General features: G+C 38.5%; 1 protein-coding gene across 1 annotated transcript in view; it reads right to left on the bottom strand.

Moving 5' to 3' along the window:
- Nucleotides 1-979: 979 nt before the first annotated feature.
- Nucleotides 980-23408, bottom strand: part of ASIP (agouti signaling protein) — a 73884-nt gene continuing 51455 nt past the window's right edge. The window contains exons 3-5 of the mRNA XM_075177557.1: nt 5568-5711; nt 5431-5492; nt 980-4150 (exon numbers count right to left, since the gene is read on the bottom strand). Coding sequence (XP_075033658.1) covers nt 3980-4150; nt 5431-5492; nt 5568-5711 — 377 coding nt within the window. The 3' untranslated portion in view covers nt 980-3979. The remainder of the gene's footprint in view (nt 4151-5430; nt 5493-5567; nt 5712-23408) is intronic.

Here is a 23408-nt window from a genome sequence, read left to right as displayed (position 1 = left end):
ACACTTTGTGCCTAATTAAATTCCTCCCTATGTCTGCATTCCCACAAATGTATGCCTTCTTTTTGATAGGACATGTGTCTTTCAAGGTTTGAGAACCAGGACAATCCTGACAAAACTGGAACTTATTGGGAGGTATGCAAAACTAACATAAATGCATTCCAAACATAAATGAAAATATTTCACTTCAACACAAATTGCACATAATTCCAGAAAAAAATATTGTAAAAACTGTCCATATCCATAATCCGCCCAACCATTTCCCATTGAAAGAGACCACACATCAACAAGCCCTGTCTTTCTGGGCTCCAGAAATCTGTCCTCTTGGGGGTACATGTTAGAGTGCATCAATAAACATGCGACATTCAGGTTTGATTTTCTCGCGATGAATCTGTCGACACTTAAACTTCTATTCTTCCATCTCTTAAAATACGAATAATCCGGAACATAATTGTTAAAATAAAAAACCCTTCACAGATGACGAATACCAGCTCCTACAGCCAGGAGCTGCTGCCAGATAATGAAAGAATGAAAGCCGCTAGCTCTATTTATAACCTGGGACTTTCTCACACTGTCAGAGCTGGGCCGCGGGTCCGCCAGCTGCCAGCACAAGTTTTCATGTGTTTTGGGAGGGAGCATTTGTTTCTTTTTATAATCGGCTGTGCTTGTTAAATGTCGGCATTGTGACTGTTGACATTACTACTGTCAACAGTCACAATGTCTACATTTTAAACATGTCGACAGAATGAATCTGTCAAAATATACCCTGTCAACATTTTGGTGGGAACAGGATAAGTGTCGACAGATTCACCGTCGGAAATATGACCACCACAGGTAACATCCTGTGTATAGGCATTATGCCTAGACTGCTGTGTCATTTCCTTGTGGAAATACTACACTGAAGTAACACAAACTAATTTTTACCTGTTTTCTGATCATATTGTAATAAACGATTTGTTTGAATAAAATATGGCACTCAAAGTATATATGAAAATATTTATTATAGATCTGTTAATACATAAAAATAATTCACTGAAAATAGACAATAAACTTTTAATACAGATAACATTTTTTAGAACTATACAGCTGAAAGTTAAGCTGGGTACACACTAATGCAATAATTGTGCAGAGCATCCCAGGATCATGTTTTATCGTACCGAAGCACATAGTATCATTTGATTTGGTTTTCTAAACTTCCTAAAAATCATGATCAACGATGGAACGATGCTGGGCAAATGTGGAAGTGTGTACGCACTCACGAATAGCAGTGTAGGCTGATCTCTATAGAGTGTGTAGAGTCACCATCTTTTCAGCAAATGGTTCTGAGAGATAAAGATCACAGATCTGAAGGTAAATCATGTAGGTGTGTACACATGAATCGGCATGTTCATCGGGACTTTCAGTCGTTGGTAAAATCTTTACAAAATCGTACCTGAAAAAACCATAGGTGTGTACCCAGCTTTAAACAGAAAACCCAGTAAAGAAATCTGACTACCCATTACAAATAAATATGCCCATTGCAAGGTAATACAGACCATCTTTCTACATTTCTTTTAGTAGCATTAAAATAGCCAATATGTGCAACTTTTGAATGTGTTGTGGTTATACTTCATTTGTACATTTCTAGATTCTTATTCTGCACCCAGCCAATCTTGTCATGTAATAAATTTCAAAAATGGGGGCAGTGTTGTAATACTGATTTTGTGTTTTTGCTTCTTTGTTTTCCTTTTACTTCTTTATTTTGTTTTTATGTTTTCCTTTTTTTTGCTTCTTTATGTTTTATGTGGTGAATTATGATCTTGCAGGACCCACATTTGAGCACAAAAAGCTGTGTGACATCAGGCAGCTGCTGTTGTTTTGGTTGTGCTGGGTTTTATGCACATATTTGCACAGAAAGACAGTGCCTTTTATGTTGTGTAATATGTGGGAGTAGGGGCATTGGGTATACATAACGATGTGCAGCATGTGACAACATACTTCTGGTTTCTGTGGGACAGTCTACTTACCGAGTCATGGCCAATCAGAAAATGAGTGTGGCTTAACTAATATGGACAAGACCTGTGTGGATATGGCCTAATTTATTCTGATTTTCTAATCAGGAATGTTAGCAGATATGTGGACAGATTTGTTTAATGCATTAGTGCTTTCTAACCTATTTTTTCGATTAACTGTAATGTATATTAACTGACCGAAAGGTTTCACTGAGCATGCTGGCATAAACAGAAAGGCTCCAGCAAATCTGATAGTATGGGACCTATGTGGCCTTTTTACAAACATATCTGCGAAAACGCCACATAGCTGTATAGTAGTGCATAGCTGTGGATAGTGGAGAGTTGCCGATATAGACTATTGCAATCTGCATTCATTTTCTTGGACCAGTGATTTTGTAGTTTGTAAATTTGTAACTAGGGAAAAGTATAAAATATAGCCCAAGCACTTGTGGCACTTCAAGTGCCAGCATGAACTCACATCCCATGGCTTTTATTCCATTCTGACACTTGAAGAACTACAAGCACCAGCATGGACATAGGGGCAAGTGCAGACTTGCCACAAGTGTGCTCTAAAAGTGTTGCCCCCATAATAAATGAAATAAATAGTAGTGACCCCTTTCTTAGTATAATCAAATAATAGTGCCCCCTGTTAAATATAATAAAATATTAGTGTCCCCTTGTTTGATTTAATAAAATTGTTGTGTCCTCTTGTTTAATATAATCAAATATTTGTGCCGCATGGATTCATTTCATAAAATGTTTGTGCCCATTTGCTTCAAATAATAAAATAGTTTTGTCTTCTTAAAAGAAGAATATTGCCCCCATAATTAAAAGAAAAAGTGCCCATATAATTAATACACACCTAAATCTTCTTTCTTCCTTGTTCTGCCGTAATCCAATTGGAATCTTGGTATCTTAGAGGATTAAAAAAAAATACATGGAACTCAAGGACAGCTTCTAAAGGGCACCCGGCACACAATGAGTTAAAAACTGGTGAGCCCGGCTACTTATTAGTCAATTATGTGTGGTCTCTTACACCGCTCAACCAATCACAGATAGCCTATCAGAGGGAAAAGGACCAAGCCCTATGCTGAGTAAAAGGAAATGAGTTTTTGTTTTACATAATTTGGCTACTAGTATTTTGGTTAAGACCTGACTTTGATTTGTGTTTTGGCCTTTAGTAAATTGCACGATTTATAAACAACACAGCAATGTGTCTAAAACTATGTGGTTTTGCAAAACCTCACTTTAGCAAATCTCTAGATTTAGAAATATTTATTTTGGGACATTTAGAAATATTTATTTTGTGGCATAACAACTAATTGCGTCCTACTTGATGACTTTTTCTGTTACTCTTCTGGGAGATCCTAGAGAGGAGGTGAAGGGACTGAGGAAGGAGACAGGGCCAAAATGTTGCTATTCACTGCAAATCACGTCATGAAGGTCCCTATCCTACCCATTTCACTAGGAAGTAGGCAGAATGCAGGAGAATGGTCTGCTCTCCCGGGAGCCAGGGAGGCCTAGCCGGAATTCAGGAGCCTCCCAGAAATTCCAGGACAGTGGGCAAGTATGAATTACATGCAGAATTATGCCTAATTATGTAGACAAAATGACTGTCAAATGCACTTCATAAATATCTGATGGACATCTTCCAAAATTGCAACCAAGAAATAGTACATTTCTTCTAAAACATTTTCATAACTTCTGCTTAACTACTAAAAACAATGGGGTATTTGAATATCATGTTAACTGCATATTGCTTAGTATTATTACTATTATTATTATTATTATAATTATTATTAATAATATCCTATGTCTGTACCTGTGCAAAAAATAAATATTGTGAATAAACGTGTTGGTATGTGAGATAAATTACTAATAAGTGCGGTGATGTTACTAGTGGTGCTTGTAATACAATATTAGTAGACATTTTTACCAATAACGACCACCCATAATGTTTCTTTGAGTGACCTGCTCTAGGTAGCTGTGTTTTAGCAGTGTGGGTAGCCCATCTTGTAGTAGCAGACAGTCTTGAATAGGTGGCAGTGACATATGGCGCAAGGTTCACAGCAAGGTGACGCAGGGGGCTTGCAGTTGGTTTGAAGAGGCACACAGTTTGGAGGCGGTGGTGGGTGTATCTTCTTTTTAGGGGGGACTTTTTTCTGCAAGATAAATAATATGTTAAATATGATATGCTTCCCTGACCCATTCAACAGACTAAATTACAACTGGGGTGATAGCATAGGTGCCAAATGCGTAATTTAAAATTGACCATTTTGTAACATTGCCAGGATGCTTCTGGTATCTTCTTTTCCAAAGAAAGATTGTACACTCTAATTGATTCTATTTACTGCTGGAATGAACTAGATTTGGGGGAAAAAACTATGCTTGTACAGCCAATCCTCTTTCTATACTAACAGATTGGACATATGACCATTGTTTTATTTAAAGATAATGCTCCTTTAAATGAAAGAACCTCATACATCCAATCTATTAGCACTCTTTACAGTAAATACCAGTACCGATTGTCTACTTTAACCCTCCCTACCCCGAGCTACAGTACTTCTTTAGCAAGATTAGTGTTGTTAATATTCTTTAGAATTAAAAACATACTTGCCTACTCTCCCGGAATTCCCAGGAGGCTCCTGAATTTCGGGGAGTCCTCTTGGACTCCTCCTGGAAGAGTTGGCAAAGCTCCCGCATTTTCCAAAGTTCACGGCATTGAATGGAGGAGACAAGACTTAATTGTGTCATTAAGCTCCGCACCCTCCATTGAATGCCGTGAATTTCGGCTTTTTATAGTGGGGGCGGGGCTGTGGTGATGCGACAATGTCACCATGCCCTCCTCCTACCCAATGTCACATGACTTCTCCCCCGGAGAAGGTTGACATGTATGATTAAAAATGGACAACATGCTTCAGTGAGGAGTTCTGTAACCTTCCCTGTTTTGGGAGGACTCATATTAAGACATTCCTCTTAGTAATCTTAATCATACATTTGGTTTATCAGTCCAGAGGGCTGCTTTATGAGGGTAATGTGGTTTTCGGTATCTCTATATCTGAGGAGTTTATTTAAAAATTTAAGCTTCTTTATTAAAGAAGATGGCTACCCCTGGCCACATTGCAATACGCATCGCATTTGTCTAGGGGAATCAACAGCAGTGGGGGATACCTGGCTGAAATACTGCCCCAGGGAAGGATGTCAGCTGATCATGTGATGCCCACATCCAATCCTGGAATGGTCTTTTCGGTCAGGTATGTTCCACTGCTGCAGAGTCACAATAAATATTATGATTCATATGGCGTTGTCCATCCACTTTCGTGACATGAATTAAAATTAAAGAGATTTAATTATGTCATGAATTAAAATTCATGACATTTAATTAAAATTACGATTAAAGTTTTACAAACGTTTTGAGGGTACAGAAATAAGAACACTCTACCTTAGCCAATTTGTTCCGTTCAGCGTCGATCCTGCTCACCCTTCGCGATGTCTTTGTTAAATCTGATAATAAGATAGAATAAACAATGTAATCAATTGGTAATATATTTTATATAACAGCACTAGATTATTACTGACCTACTATAGAAATGGGTGGAAGAATCTCTGAAAATCGAGCAACACTTTCAGTGTTAATTCTGTCTTTCTCTTCCAGAACAATGTGGGACAGGACAAATGCCATGAACCAGGGAAGAAGAAAAATGATGGATATGCCATTCATGTCTGGGGAAACAGAGAATACACCATATAATGCAATACATAGTATTTATAACATTGATATCATTATTTAATTGCTCAATGCTTAAGTCTCTCCTAACATAAATGTATAATCGCCCCAACTGATTGAATTTCTATTCTCCCCCACCACACTAAGATAATTACCATCAACCTCTTACAATTAGGAACATTTTAGCTACACTAACAAGATATTACTTAAATTCTGCTAAGTCAATTCTTAGGTGCAGGTCATAGACCAAAAATAGTGTTAGTCTAACATTATCATCATTATCCTCATCGCCATTTATTTATATAGCGCCACTAATTCTGCAGTGCTGTACAGAGAACTCACTCACATCAGTCCCTGCCCCATTGGGGCTTACAGTATAAATTACCTATCATACACACAGACAAAGAGAGAGAGAGAGAGACCACTGTTGGTACAAGAGTGAAACATACAATAGGTCTCTGATATTCAAAAATAAAGTCCAAACTGCGGTGTGTAGTTTACAGATTTAACTGTATACTGATATACTGTAGAGAATACCGTTAGTGCAATGAAAGTTTCCAGCGCATTAAGCTTTAAAATTCTAATACAGTCCTGGACATCCTGTGGCTCTCCTTGTTATGGGAAACCACAAGCCCCAGCATGCTTTGCCAGTCGATAGCTGGCAGGAAATGCTGGGAATTGTAGTTTCACAACACCTGGACTGCCACAAGTCTGCTATAATACATAAGCAAGCTGTGGCCGCAAAATCAAATCTAGTTTAGTTTACTTTTTCTGATTAATAAGAGCTTATTTTAAATATATTTTTATTTTTTCATTTAACTGCTTTCCAAATATTGCACGGTGTAGTTGGCAGGAGCAATTAATAGATAATAAATACTTGGCAACACATGAAATACACTAAACTCATATAATAAATTAATAAAAAAGACAATTCTGAATATTCTATAAATGTTTTTAGCTAGGTAAATATAATATGCTTTTAAAAGAATATAGATATTTTATTGACCAATAGGATATCAACTGATTTACTCCAGACTTCATAAGTATTATCGATAATACAATCATCATCAAAATAAAATTTAAATAAACAAATTTAAATTCTTCTCTTAATCCTTCTAGTTGTCATAAAAATTCAGATTAATGAACGTAATTTATAATGAATTTCTGTGCCTTCATATGAATTGTGATAATGAGGAGACATTTTTCATACAAGTTTTATTTTGAAAGGATTGCGTCTTAAAAAGGCCTGTTCTTAAAGTGTAATTTTTGAAGCAGTTCAAGGGTCAACCTGGATAGAAAATCTCTTTTTAATAATGAAAGTAATAAAAACAAAAATATAAGACAAAATATCTTTGTTTATAACCCAATTAATCCCCGATATAAAACTAAAAAATAAGAGTCTCAGAAAACACTGGGACATTTTTCAAGTCGATTCACTCCTTGAACTCATTCAGCTTGTATGGCCTAGAATTATGTACACAAGTGATCCTAATGTAAAACAAATTTGTTCCCTAGTATATAACTTCAAACTCAAAATATAGTTAACTGTAATGTAGTGTTCCCTTTGTTTTAATTATAGGCATTTTAAAGCTTGTTCACTAAAGTTTTTATGTCATAAATAACAAAGGATGAATATAAAATTGGTTTGTTTATCTACTGTCCGTGACTTTGTAATTTAATTGCTTATGCCTTTTATAAGTTCCCCTTCGCAATTTGCCAACAAGATTAAAAATATACCTAAGAAATTGTATAATAAACCATTAGTACATATACTTACACATTCATAATTGTCATCCATGTCATTTGCCATAGGTGGGTGTGGTGTTGATTAAACTAGGGAAATGTGGAGCTACTGAAAATAAAGCCTGTTAAAAAGAGAGGAGTATTGGATGTATATATTTTCAAATCGACTTAATAAGATGTTCAATCTCATTCCCTTGCGAAATAAATTAACAATCATGAATAAAGATTGAAAGTCAGTTCATGAAGCTGTCTCCAATATAGATTTATTTAAAATAGTGTACTGGTATTGCATCCTGCTATTGACTATTTATAAAGTAGCCATTTTTAATTTATCATCTTCTTCCTTAAAACTATCAATTTAACTACCAATTATCCTCACTATTGCCATTTGTAAGAACTAGGTGTTTCCTTTCCATCTGTCCATATGGTAACTAGTGAAGATAACTGTTTGCATCAAATTATTTGATATATGTTGTGCTATTTATTTTTCTCTTTGAATATTGTATATCGCTATTCTCCAATACCAGTTCCCTAAACTCAATGCTATTTTTAACAATATTATAAGTATAATTAAGATTAATATATTTGTATCCTTAATATTAAAAGAACATAAGAAACTCCTCTTATTTTTCCTACCAAACAATACAAATATAATCAATATAATGATTGAAAAACTTAATATATTTATAAAATGGGCTATTTTAATAATTATTAAAATACTCCCAGTTATCCGCAAGCTAATTAGAGTAGCTGGGAGCAAATTTTGTTCCCATCGCTGTTCCACAACATTGAAGGTAAAAAAGGTCAGAAGCTTAAAATAATTATGGATAAAAATATAGTATATATAATTATTAATAAAATCACTATGTTCATTACCAATATTACCTTCCTTTTTGAGGTAAGACCTAGCCACCTGTATCCCTATAGCTAATTTCAACTGGGACACATAAGTACAGATAAAGTGAATGTTGTCTTTACCATAAAGTGAGACTGTGATCTATAACTGTGCAAAAGCAGAAAATAAAAATGTAATATACATTCGTAAATAACATATTATAGCTAAATGTACTTATGAAAATATATAATAATAATAAGATCATACTGTTTTAATTTAAACATGTTAAAATATTTTTGGTTTATTTAAGATTAGTGTAAGGGTTTTTACAATGTTTTAGAAAAACAGATTTTTTTCTTATTCTTATATGGGATTTTTACATAAATAGATCTAGCTAATTACAGGTGCACATTTTCTTTGGAGGGGGGGGGGTGTTACATACTACAGACAGCAATTAGATAAATCCCCTCTCCATCCCATTTATTCATCTCGGAAGCACAGAAAGGTGTTTTGTTTTTTACCTTCCTCTTTTATACTCTGGAAAAGTGTGTCTGTGGGAAGATTATGTTTGTCTTGTTTTTGCTAAGATCAAGTATTTGGAAACCACCCCTAGAAATCTGCAACCAAGGGGAATTTGCAGTAAGAAGTATCAATATGTAAATCGCAATTGAAATCACTAAAAGTGTTTTCACTGGTTTCGGACATTTGAGATTGCTTTATAATTAGTAATATGAGAGAGATGGAAAAAACTTTAATGCATGTTTGAAAGCTGCTCACTACTAAACGATCCAAGTCAGCCAATCACTGGCTGCTTGCGATTGTCCGGTGGTGAAATCTTTTGTACTGCGTGCTTTGATATCACATCAATAGAGACTAATTAAAGACTTACAAGTGTCTATTAGTGTGGAGAATAAACAGGCAGCCTTTCACATTCATTCCAGTAATTCTATTGATTTCCATGGGAACAGCTCTGAGATTATTTAAACATTGCTGGTTAAATCAAGTCTTTTTGTAATCAATAGAAATGACTAAAAGTTGCATAAATTTGAAAGAAGATCGCTGTTCAACAGAGCTGAAACAGTTCATTCCCTTTTTTTGTGCATTCGTGAATGATTTAAAAAGGTGGGAAATAAAACCTATAGGAGAACCTTAACTACTCCCCCCCCCCCCCCCCCCCCACCAAAAATAAATAAATATTTTTTTGGGGGTGGGTGATGTATTTGATTTGACCGATTTGCTTTCTTGCCCATTAGCTTCATCTCATTTACTAGTGGCATATGCCTAATATGAATGGTATTCTATGCAAATGAATAGAATGAGACAGATATGTCAGGTATTCTAGTGGGTTACATGTATTAAATTGGAAAGAATGTAAAACAGAGATAGTTGAAAACAGTTTTGGTAATCTAACTTAGAAACAAGACAAATAACAGCAGGTTAACTACCAGGTGCTACAATGTTGTTCCCTGGTAGAATTATAATTAAACTATAACATCATTTCTGTTCCAAAAACATTCTGAAACATGTCATAACTAATATCACCATTAGATGGAGCTCTGGGTTATTTCTACACTGACACAGTTCCAGCGTGGACACATAATTTAAAATCTTGTGTTCAGCAGTGTACTGCTTAAGGAGGAAATCTATTAATGAGTGATTTTGTTCAGAAAATAAAATCACCAATAATAACAATATATTTATAATAAATTCCCCTCTCCAATGTATTAAACATTGATTTATTTTAAGGTCATACAGTTAGGAAGTTTGGGAGGTTTTAGTCTGCTATGCAAAATCATTTTATTTACTTCCATTCAAAAGAATAGGCATTGCATTTCAATGGGTGCAGAAAGCCCATTCAAATGCATTGCCAATAATAAATGACTAGGTAAAGCTCAGCCAATCATGAGCAATGCTTACATGTTGGCCACTTGTGATTGGCTAAACAGGTACTGACCTCCAACCTCACTGAAAGCAAGGGGGCTGATGGCAAATCAGAAAATACTGCTGAGGAACTGTTCCAGTGTGCCTTAGCTTACAGGGCATGATGGTTCTTGTAGTTCTACATGACGCAGCATGTCCAAGCAGTCAATGGCTTTCAGGGATGGCTTGGACTTGTATTTCCATACTATTATTTTGAAAAGCTTACTTATAAAAACATATATAACCATTTATTTATTTACTGCATTTCTATTTTTCCCATGCCAATTAAAATGCATTGTCTATTGAACTGAATAAGAAATCTCACTCTTCTAATTGGGTTTCAGGCAATTTCGACATTCTGAAATCAATGAGATTTTAAAAACTGGAGATTTACATGCGATTAGCCTTTAGTAGATAGGTAAATTACCAAAATCGTTTCTTAAAAGGTCTCCCCCTAAATCTACTCTGCATAATAAACCTCTACTGTGTAGGACATTTACCAGTCTACTCAGGCCCGGCGCTCCCATTAGGCAAGGTTAGGCACTTGCCTAGGGCGCCGGGCTCATGAGGGCGCCACAGAATGGTAAATGACTTTAAAACTGTGCGGCGACCGCTGACCATACCTGTCACGGCCGCCGCACAGCATTCAGATGCACGGGGAGGGGGGAAGAGGCTATTGCTCACCACCGCCGCCTCTCTGCTCCGTCTCCTCCCCTCCACTCACTAGTGTCAGTGAGTGGAGGGGAGGATACGGAGCAGAGAGGCGGCGGTGGTGAGACAAGGTAAGGAAAGACGGGGCGAGGGGGGAGGATGGAGGAGGGCGCCGTTTTTTGCGGGGGGGGGGGGAGGAGGGGGGGTGCTGATTTTGTAAAAATGCCTAGGGCGCCATGGACCCTAGCACCGGCCCTGAGTCTACTGCATGAGGCTTGTCATACATATCATTCACTGCTTAGACTGCATACTCTGTGTTGGAAGTAGCTTCCTTTCTAATAATATGTGGGCTTCAGTCATTCAACACCTGATTTTGAAATTTTCTTACATTTCTTGAAAGTTATGTGACTTGCATTAGAAATCACTACACATGTGAGCAGAGATGGAACTAGCGAGCTGTGGGCCCCGGAACAGGGAAGCAGGGAGGAGAGAACTGGGGCCCACAGCTCACTAGCTCCCCCTGCAGCGTGCCCCATTATGTCTTTGGGCCCGGTAGTTCCGCCACTGCATGTAAGTCACCTGCAAGCTGTCAATCAACTGGGGCCCCAGATATCTCACTTTGTATGATAATCTTAGAAGTATAAAAAAAAAATATAAAAATAAATACTAAAATAAATAAATATTGTTGCAAGAAAATAACATTATCATGCATGTGAAGCTTTCTTTCATACCCTGTATACTGCTGCTACCCAAACCAGGCCTATGAAAATGCAGGATTAATTAAGCATTTATCAGCATCCTCTTATTACACACTACAGCATGTGAACAATCATTATCATCGTCCTCACCATTTATTTATATAGCATCACTGATTTGCAGCCCCATTGGAGCTTACAGTCTAAATTCCCTAACATACAATAACATTATAACAACCCTTAAACATGAAGCATGGATGCTTTTCACTCCCCTCCTCCGGGTCTCACATGAGAATGGATCTATGTATTACTTTTTATAGTAACCATTATTCATGAGGGTGGAGCTTGTTAATTCTCTAGGAATGATTGACATATCTATCTGAGGCATGAGACACTGTGAGTTGATAGGCTGCCACCACTGTGTGTAGGATATAGGTTTGCTAAGATTTTAAGCTGTCATGAGCAGAATCATTTTTACCCTTCATTTCAGTTTCCATTTCTAAGCAACTTTGCACCATGTTCGGACGTAAGTCCGTTTATGTGGCATATATTGCCTGAACTAGATCTGGCCTTCTCAGAAATGGACCTTCGCTTGTAAATGCAAATGCATGTAATTCATGTCTGAATGCAAATGACACTTACCATAGGCCACGTGCAGTATGGGCCTTCTGATGCAGATACGGCTGATTTAAGTCCTGTGGTTCTCGTAAGTATGCTTGCTTTCAACCATATCACTTATACCAGCTACATGGCAGGAGTAAGTACCAACTAATAGTGATCACGGACATGGCATAGTCTTTATATTAAAAACTACACGTATGTGTACCACTGGCTAGCACAAAATATGTGTATACAAGGGAGATAGACTATATAAAGCATCTTGATTTATGTACTTAGGGCCTGATTCATTAAGGATCTTAACTTAAGAAGCTTCTTATTTAAGTCTCCTGGACAAAACCATGTTACAATGCAAGGGGTGCAAATTAGTATTCTGTTTTGCACATAAGTTAAATACTGACTGTTTTTTCATGTAGCACACAAATACTTGATAGCTTATTTATACACTGAAATTTGAAGTTGATATTTGTGTGCTACATGAAAAAACAGTCAGTATTTAACTTATGTGCAAAACAAAATACTAATTTGCACCCCTTGCATTGTAACATGGTTTTGTCCAGGAGACTTAAATAAGAAGTTTCTTAAGTTAAGATCCTTAATGAATCAGGCCCTTAATGTTTAAAAAACATGAAATACATATTTTTAGTAATGATTATACAGTTAGGTGTTGTTTATTTATTTTATAACTTAAAATTCCTTTATGTGTTCTGATGTGTCCTTTTAGTGAACAGACGCTTGTGTGTATCCTGCAGTCTGTTGTGTGTATCTACATACAGCAAGTAATGTTTAAACAGATCGTACATACACCTATGTTCAAATGGAAACGTTTCAAGAAACGCTTGGATTTGAATACAGTCAGAATTACGTTCACGTCCGCACATTAATCAGGCCCACTGGGCTTAAATCACGGGGCTCAGTTAATTTTATACTGTACCTGCTCTAGTGTGATGAGGTCCAAAAAATTGGGGTATTAGAGAGACCTGAGGACAAGCTTAGGGACCTTTGATTACATTTTTTTTAACATTTATACGAACTTTAGACAATATTCCTACATAAACAGGACATGTGCAAGATTTAAAAAGTAGGGTAGTATGACTGACATGAAAGTTTCATAATATTAGAGGTCAAAGATTGTAAATCATATTATTAATAATTCACCCAAAAGCTTTCAACAGCGTTTATGAGCTTGTTGGTATTTGATCTTTCACATAAAAGTAAAAATTATTACGTGAGACAACATCTTGAAAAGTTAAATCGGTTTTATGATCATGGAGAACTTTTAGCATAAGTAAAAAAAATTGGGAAAAAAATTACTACAATATATTCCTCTAAACCATTCAAAATTATGTTGGCTTGATCTGCTGATCTGATGTCGAAATATACTGCTAATAAAATGTCTATTCAAGAAGGCAGGCAGCAAACGTGGGCTCCAAATTTATGTATAAAATTAAACCTAGCCTTTTAACTCTTTTCAGTGTTTGTAGTTATGGGGCAAATAACTGATCATAAAGTCTTTATTTGTAGAGGTGGTTTTGTCTGTTTTATGCCACAAAGTCAGTTTTATTTACTAACTGGACTGGAAGTAAAGGACCATGCAGATACCTGTGACTAACCCTAATAATTGATAAGAAAGAAACCTGTGCCAAAAAAGTGTATTTCTTATTTAACATGAGTCCTAAAAGGCAGCCAGGTTTAATAAGAGGCTCTCAAATATGATCTTCAATTTCATTCGCTTGTACAAGATCCAGCTCAGGAAAAAACCCAGGAATAAAAATAAAGACAATATAGTGTAGATCTTTCAAAATAATTTATTGTAGAGAATTAATAGATCACTTGCCTTATTTATGCATGAGATTTGTCTTTATTATAAGCAAACTCGTCAAAGAAGGATAACATTCCAATTCACAAGTTGGCTTAGAATACTGACTGATAATGACAGTTACTGCTTACTAAGTAACACATTCTGGACTATAAGTAGGGCCCTGAATTTAAAGAAGATGTGGTTGTAAAAACTATTATTGACAACAATTTGCAACAATGAAGAAGATAATAATTAGAAAGAGTAACAATAAGTCTCTGTAGTTAACAATGTTGAAGAATACAGGGACAAATCACACATTAAGTGACCTAGGTCCAGCACCAGGACCCAGCAATCCTTGGAGGCCCATCCCTTCTGGTGGACAGCAGTGGGGGGTCTGGGTCACCTACTGGGTGATCTGCATTACATGGAATATCAGGGTCAGCCCTAGCCTAAGGGAGGTTGGCCCCACTATTGTTCTGCTTCCCCATGGCTGGAAAAATCTACCAGAACCAGCCACCAATAGACTGCATCGCGGATCAAAGACCCACTCCTCCCCTATTGTTCCCCTCCTTCCCAATTCCTTCTCCTCATCTCACCTCCCTTTCCCTCTCCTCTTCAACTGATTACCTACCCCTTCATGAATTAGTATGCTAGACTCAATCCAACCATCACCCTTATCCATCTCATGAAATCTATCTGACCCAGTCATGTCTCTCTGGAGCCTCTGTCAGACCTTACGTTGCAGTAAGTTCATTCTAGTTGCACTCAAAGATCACTCTGAACAAAGCACATTCTGGTATTCAATTGTTAGCGTTAACGGAAAAAAACGAGCGCTCAAAAAATCTTAGCGTTAATACGGTAATTACTCTCTGAATTTCAGCTCGCAGCTCCCTGAGCGGCGAACTGAAATTCCGCGAGTAAACTACCGTATTAACGCTTTTCTCGCGCAATATTACCGTATAAACGGTAATATTTTTGGAGCGCTCATTTTTTTCCGTTAACGCTAACAATTGAATACCCCCCTAAGAGTCACTCAAAAAACAGCGATCACAGACTGACTGCCTGTCTGTTACCTGGAAACCACAGGACATGAAGATCCTTTGAAACAAATTAAATTGCATTCATTTAAAATAAATATACAAATCACAATAAAAAAAAACTATTATTATATGATTTTATTGTTACTCATTATATACAACACTATAATGCTTGGTCATACCTGGTCATGATAGCTTTGTACCACTAAAAGTTGAGCATACAGAACTTAATCAAGTCAGTACAAAATGTTCATTGCTAGTCCTAACATTAATGTTTTACATTGTTTAGCTTAGTTTCACTTTAACTGCACTACAACCTTATTCTGGGTACCTCTGCTGAAGGCTAAAATGTTTGAGTCCTACTGTGATATCCGCTGTGATAGTACCAGGCTTCTCTGTTTCAGGCAAGAGAGGAGAAGGTATGTGATACCAGTGGAAAAGATTAAATAAAGGGCAGATTGTCCAAAAGTGGACCAACTCTCAAGTCAAGTCAATCAAGACAAGGCATGAAAAATCTCTAGAAAAACTGCTGTCCTTGCCTGGATCCGACCATGTCATTGAGCATGTACAGGATTAATTACCCTGCAATATGAAGTACAGTTATTTCAATTACTTAATCTGGCCTAATATTATTATTTAATACAAAGAAAGGATAGGCAAAGCCTGTCATTTGTTGGACCAAGTAATGTAAAGTACAGTAAGTATGGTACTTTTTCTATTTTCTGAATCCCTTAACATGTAGGAATACTATATGCCATAGCAGTAAAAATAAATGCAGCTACCCAGGGTGGGGCTTAGTATGTAAATTGGAATACATATGGGGATTAGCAGGATTAAAGGGAACCGGCCCTGTCATTGTTCTGCTACCAGAAGCCGGCCTTTCCCCCAAGACCAGCCAACCATGCACTTGCCGTGGATTAAAGATCCATTCATCTCATCTCACTATTACAGGTTTGTATAGAAATGGCACTTTTGCAGGGATGGAGGGTCCCAAACTAACATCTTGCCTAGGGCCCCATGGGGTCTATGCTCTGAAGAAAATTACGAGGATGGAAAGTATAGTCCCAATAACGATTAATATGAAGAAGAGAATGAGGTGGGCAGTGTACCCAGCTGGAGATTTACTATACACCAAGAAACACTGTCCCTTGAATAAGAGAAAAGGGCAAATAAGTGCAATGGAGTAGGGGCAAAGTAGTCCCTTGTGGAATGAGCGCTATTAAATATTAAGGATGAAGGCAAGAGTAGTCCTGTAATGTAAGACAGTTTAAGGTTAAGCATCTGCACTCTGAACAGAGCAGGTATATGAGCAATGGCGTGGCCCATGCGAAAATAATGGGCTTCATTGCCCGTGAGCAAGTCCTGGCAAGGGTGTGCTGGAAATTCCAGCTCCAGCCCTGGGTGCGATGCAGTATATGACAGGCTACTCAAGCTTGCAGCAGACACTAATAAGTTATGGAAATCGGGAGGCCTCTTTAAACACATATCAAAGATCTGGATTCTCTAATGAATTCATCTCTGAATGACAGTATAGCTGTGATATTAGCAAAAGCAGAAGCTGGAACCTGTAAAAATGGAAAGGACTCAGGACAATATGCAGATAACTGGAGCAAGCAGATACTCATTCTGGATCTCTGGTCTTGGGCTCCCTCTGTTCCTCTGGATTGGACCTGGACTTCCTCTGTTCCCCTAGCAGGTTGCACAGGATCCCTGACAGCATACTCTCTGACAATGGTTGACTCCCCTCTGGGATTGGAAGTTCTACGGTTCGTCTGATAGCTATTCCTAATGTTCTGGCATCTCTTTCTATTAGATTTGCAGCTCTCTGGACCATAGTGGGATCATCCATTAGTCAACCTAGGCTGCTGTCTAGTACTAAGTGGGCTTGAGGGACCCATTCTAACCAAACCCATTCTAATGTTTTTTGTTTTTTATAAATTGAAGGTAAAAAGGGGCCAAAAGCAGTATGTTGCCTAGGGCCCCATAGGGTCGTAACCCAACTCTGCTTTGGACAAGACTTGCAGCCCTCAATGCAAAATTGGCAGCTGTCTTTGTAAACTGTACAGCCTCTCTGTGAGACTTGCAGCTCTAGCTAAGGGATGGGTGCCCTCTGTTTCTCTGCCTGACTCTGCAGCCCTTGTCTCCACTGCACTAACATTCCCAGTGGAATGCTTCTCCTCTAGCAGTCTCTGTAGCTGTGGCTCTACTGCATTCTTCGATTCTACACCTCTGTAACTCCTCAGGGTATAGCGCTGGTTCTCTGTTGCTAGACTCCTGCAGTTCCCCTGATTCTTCTCTCTGTTTGATGCAAAGATCCTTTCATTTTACAGGCTCTGATGTCACTTCCTTAGTTCTCACCCCTCGGGCATGCTAGGAAGTGTAATTTTTGGAAACCAAGATCATCCATTAGGCAGTCTAGTCTCCAGTCATCTTTTGGATTCCGATATAATGTTGAATAGCCTTCTACTGCCGATGTCTCCTTCTCCCCTATCACTCGTCTCCCAGGACCCGGCCCTCCTATACAAATGAGTGCTTGGCCTGGCAGCTTACTTAAAATCAACATTTTTACAGCTATTACTAAAACAAAAAAGAGGCAGAAACAAAGCAAAGATAGAAAACGTGCAACAAGACCTTACACATTGCATCATTTCTCCATGCTAAATGTAAAATTCACCAGTTGATTTATGTTGTTTGAATAATGCATAGTCAATAACGAAAAAGTATTGGACTACATATACGTAATATTCTCTTTTATATATCAAATAAATTTGCCACAGAGAGTAATGCCTAAAAAAATGCTAATTTTCTTTTTCAAACAAGCTGGCTTCTTAAGGCATTGCAAACCTCCCTACTAAATGCACACATGGTCCGAAGATACAGAAAATATCTCCCCTATAGATCCTTAGAAAGGATGTTGTTTGTTTTAAATAAATAAAGACAATTGTATTTTTACCAAACAACAGAGAGAAAAGACAGCGTGCTTTGTATGCACAAGGAATTCTTTCTTCATTTGTTGGAAAACTTTGGGCTTTGATAATGTATTGTCCCAGCAGGAGGGAAATTGGCTGAGCAAAGCTTTACTCTAGCGGCTAGCGTAACAGATCATAAATATTTTCCTTTAAACCCAGACAGAACCATTTTTTGTTTCCCTGTAATATTATTAAGAAAAGCTGGGGGAGCTATTAATGGTAACCATGACAATGATTTCTTATTTAAATCTCTGGCATAAACTGAATGTAGCATTGCGCAGGTAAACACACTTTCATTTCATTTATGTCAGTTATATATGGTAATTGCATACCTGCCAATTTTCCCGGAATGTCTAGGAGACTTCCGAATTCTGGGTAGGTCTCCCGGGAGAGCTGGCATTTGTCCCACATCTGCCCACATCCTAGTAAGTGCGCAGATTTTGAGCCCCAATGATGTGATTCTCCAGGAATTGCATAATTTTGGACCAACCCCCTGTTTTAAAATGACGCATTTGCGTCATTAAGTCATGGGGGCGGGGCAAAATGATGGGATTCACTGAGCTCTGCCCCTCATGCCCACCTTCCCCCTGAGACTCCCGGAGGCCAACCTGGAAAGGTAGGGCTCCGGGAATTACATATTATAATTAGTGCTATATTTATATGTATAAACATTTTTTTAAAAAATAAGCTTTTATTCATTTATTTATATTGACAGTAGAAGTCAAAGTTCAAAACGGACTTCCAGTTCCATGCATCCACCAGGTCCCTGCTCGTGCTTAGTAGAACAGAATGAGAGCCGCCAGAGCGATAAGTAAATCTTATCACTCTAGATAGCTTTACCTTGGCAGTTTAGTATCACACAGCTGCTACGGAGATTAAATATTGTTAAATAATGGCAATAAGTAATTTTAATATCGCTGGTACAAATGGTTGTGGCAAAATAGTGTGAAGAAAAATGTCTTTGATTATATATATTTTGGCTTCCGAATCGTAGGCTGTAGTAAGTGTAAGTTTATGCGCAGAGTGATTTTATGGATGATACGGATAAAACTGCTGTTTGCGTCCCTTGAGGAATCAGGCCCATTATGTTGAGTAGAGAAGGCTGATACTACACAATTCAGCAGATTTTTTCCAGTACTGCTGGACACTTAGAGCCTGATTCATCAAAGAATGCAAAATGAACGTAATGTGCTTTTAAAACAAAATGTGCATACATCAGGCACACACAGGGGTGGATTAAGGGAATGGAGGCCCCTGGGCTAAGGGGCCCTCCATTCCCCACGAGGCCCCCAATGTGAGCCCTCCGCCGCCCCCCGCGAGGACCCCCCCAAGCACTTACCTGTCAGTGCAGTCCTCCGTCCCGGCGCGCTGTAAGCTCTTTACTGAGGAAATCTCGCGAGAGTTCATGAACTCTCGCGAGATATCCTCAGTAAGCAGACTACAGCGCGCAGGGACGGAGGACTGCACTGACAGTACTCAGCAGCATTGATCAGGCCGGGGGCGCCCCCGCCCCCGACCGATCAATAACGCTGCTGAGGAGTTTGAAGGGCCCCCTGGATGCCCGAGGCCCCTGGGCTATAGCCCAGTTAGACCTCGGGTTAATCCGGCCCTGGGCACACACACGTCTGTATTCAACAAGGATCAGATGTAAAGATACGTCTGTTGATAATTAAGGGTCTAGGTACGCTCAGAACTGACAGACAATAACTGCAGGATACGTCCAATACATTTGTGGAATATAAAGTCACAAACAAAAAAAAACTATTCAATGATTATCACCTTTTCTAAATACTCATTAATGCCAAGATATTTTCCCCATAAAATACATTAATTAGGATGTTATTAATGTCTACTGTACTAAAAATTAATTTTTACAGTTGCTCCTGATTGCAAACACATGTTCTAGCATACATTTCTAGTCATACAACAGAAAAACACATATCTTTGAGATGCCCAAAACTTGAACTGGATGCTCCTGGGTGTGCTCAAGTTTTGCACGCCCTTACTGTACTTTGAGTACTTTCATACGCCCAGTCCCATCCCCATTCCACCCCTGAAATCGAAGGCTGTAGTAATTGTCCTTTGTTCAAGAAGATGAATTGGATGTTACTGTGTTCACAGGAATGTGGTCTGGTTTTGGGCATGCACAGTGTGAATTTATACAAAATACGGCACGTATCGATATTTGCGTTCTTTAATAATTTAGGCCCTTTATCTCTCCAACCTCAGGGCACATGTAAAAATGAAGTTGTTTGTAGGATTAAAATGGCTCTGTGTTGTCACGAGCCATCGCTTCACTGCAGGCCGCCGTGGCTCGCTCTTGGCTGTCTCTCGCATCCTGCGCATCACCATGACGACTGGGACGCCATTCCTGCTCACACGTTACGGCTGTCACCAAGGCGACAGTCGAGATGCTTCTCTCCTTCACTGCCGTGGCCTGGCGAAACTGACAGCTGGGCATGTGCACACCAGCTAGTAACTAACAGCTTTATGGGGCTGATTAGGGCTTTTGTGTACCTCCTTCTGTGATTGGCCAATCTGTGTATATAAAGCAGGGAGGGCTTAGCCTCCCTCATGGTTATAGCGTTCATTTTCTGTTAGCTTGCCTACTCCTGTCAGTTTGCTGAAACCTTGGATTGATTCTTTATGCATGACCCTTTGCTTGTTTCCTGGACCTTGATTACTTGCTTATTGCCCTGACCTCTTCCTTGTTATCTGGGCTCCCTGTTGATTGCAGCCAGCCTGTACCTGATCACGTTTACTGCTTTAGACCCTAGACTTCGGCCTGTTCCTGACCACGCTTGTTTGACATCTCCCGCTAGCCCGTGCTACGGTATATTCAAAAGCTTGTACTACACTGAGTGTAAGACTTGGGGGCATCTGAGTACCTGTGAGTGTAACGTGTTCTACAAGAAATGCGGCTGCTATAGGTGAAGACCTCTACATCCAGTTTATCCAAGCTCATGATAATAAACGTTAGCCGTAATGTGCCTGCCCGCTAAACCAGGATTAACCAATTAAATGTGTAATCTCCACCCTTTGCTCATTTAAATATTCCAATGACAACACAAAATCACATTTTTGCATGTAGGCCTCACTGAGTTTAAGGCTTTAGTATATTCTGGTAGGGAATCAAGGCAACAAATGGGTTGAGAACTATACTTTATACTGACACTTGCACTGTGGCACGTTATCAGACACAAACATTTCCTATAACAGTTATTTTAATAAAACATTTAATTGAGTGATTACACATGCACAGATGTAACAAATATCAGATACACACAGTATTATTGTGTAAGTATCCAGAGCTTACAGGTATAATTGCTCAGTGATTTCACTCAGATGAAGAGTTATGATGGTAGTGATGAGGAGGGGAGTCTGTTAATGGTTTGGTTATGGGTTGATAGCCAGGAGGCCAAGGTAGCCTATATAAATAGAGAGAGAAATGAGTAGAGTAATGGGCCTATACATAGAGTGTGCACTGGGAAGGTGGAGGGAGCTCTACTAGAAGAATCATAACATAAGGGGGGAAAAAAATCAGAAAGAGAAAGAGTATTGAAAAGCCATGGGAGCCATGTAGCTGTGAACAATTTCTCAGTACCTGAAATAGTAAACTAGTCCCACACTTCATGTAGTAGACATGACAGTTTCTGTTAGCAACCAAGAAGCAATCACAGGTGGATTAAGTTAATTCCAAGAGGCAGCAATAGATGTTAGGTAGTGTCAGGGATGTCCTTGAAGTTTCAGAGTTTCTGAAGAGTCAGAGCCCAGTGGTAATTTCTGCCGACTACTATCAGGTATCTCCACTCGATTCCACAATTCCTTTATGACTGCTGGTAGTAGACGCAAAAGACAACTGCTTATCTAGAAGTGATGGATGAAGATTTATGAAACAGGTTTCCAGAAGGAAAACCAGATCAGTGGTTAGACCTCAGATTAAAAACTTCAGTTTTGCAGTATCATTCAGTCCTAAACTGAGCTTTGATTTCTTGCCCAGAAAAAATAAAAAATAAAAAATCAGTTGAGATTTATGCTAGATAGTGTGGACTGTAACATTTAACAACATATTGAATCAATTAGATAAATGAAGGGGTGATGTGAACCAATCACCTAGGCTTAAAAGCGGCAGAGAAAATTACCAATACTAGCGACAGGAGGTTACAACATACTGACAACTGGGTGTGTTTGGTTATCAGTGAGGCATTATAGGTGAAAAGGGTATTAGTTCTTTAGTGTAATACGCAGAATGCATTCACGCAGATAGGTGAGTCATGCTAGGAAATGTAGAGTATTAGAAGAACAGGAACCACCCAACTAAGATTCACTGGACTCTCATGACTCTGCAGGAGAGTTTTGTTTCAGTAATGGGCTATGTTTTGAGAAGCTAGGGATGTTGGGATGAGCCAAGAGATCTCTTTCTTGCTCCGGAAGTCTGGTGGTGAGGATCTTGCCATCATCTTTTATCTGTAGTTGAAATGGGAAGCCCTACTTACACTTTATATTGTGATTGCATAAGGTTTAGTAATGGTCAAATTTGTGAAGAGTTGCACACTTTCATCAGTTTTTTCAAAGTGTAAAAATGGAAACAGACTATTACATTGTGTCTTGGCTGATCAGTTTGTAGGTCGGAGATTAGTCAAGAAGCAATTCTTTCTTTCTTTCTGGAAGAAATTGTAAGAACAGTCCTTAGGTAAGTAGGTAGAACTGCAGTTTCAAAAGAGTTATCTGTTCAATCTGTATACTATTATGTCTCCCCATAATCTCAAGGTCTTCTTATTTGTCTTTGACTCATTCAGTTTCAGATTTTAGGGTCATCATTTCCTGATCAGTGCATTTGTAAAATGACAGATATAACTTAATTGGTTTCTATTGTGTCCAATTTCCAAGGGGCGTCATCTCTGACTTAAATTCTGTAATAGCAGCATGTAGCTCTGACTGCAAAGTGAACTTAATTTCTTGGACCATGAATGTCATCATGAGCTTGATACTTGTAAAGAAATAATTTTTTAAGGGGGTGCCAGGCTTTTGGAGCAGCTCGGACCTTGTTCAGAAGATGTAAGAGCAGAATCTAGCCAATACTAGGAAAAATTCAGTTCTGAGGAAGTGTCAGGTTCTAGAGAGTTGTCTGTCTTGAGGGAGAGGTGTTCTGTCCACGAGGTAAGTGGTTCTGAGTTAGAGAGGAAGAGACAACTGCCAGTGGATCCAGGAATGATGCTGGAGATAAGAGCAATCACTGGTTCAGATGAGGATGGAACTTTGAGCCCAAGTGGTAAATAGCTGAGGAGCCCTGAGGTCTGTGGGGATAGTAGACTACAGTAGCCGCTCAGGAAAAAATATCCTCTGCAGGAGGACATCTATATGTTTGGTTTAACTTGGCTGGGTTGGTTCAACAGAAGGTAGGCTCATGGACAACAAGCCAAT

Source organism: Mixophyes fleayi, chromosome 6 (assembly GCF_038048845.1).
Source record: "Mixophyes fleayi isolate aMixFle1 chromosome 6, aMixFle1.hap1, whole genome shotgun sequence".
Classification (NCBI taxonomy): Eukaryota; Metazoa; Chordata; class Amphibia; order Anura; family Limnodynastidae; genus Mixophyes; species Mixophyes fleayi.
Note: the sequence above shows the minus strand (reverse complement) of the source record. Positions and strands in the feature narration are given on the sequence as shown.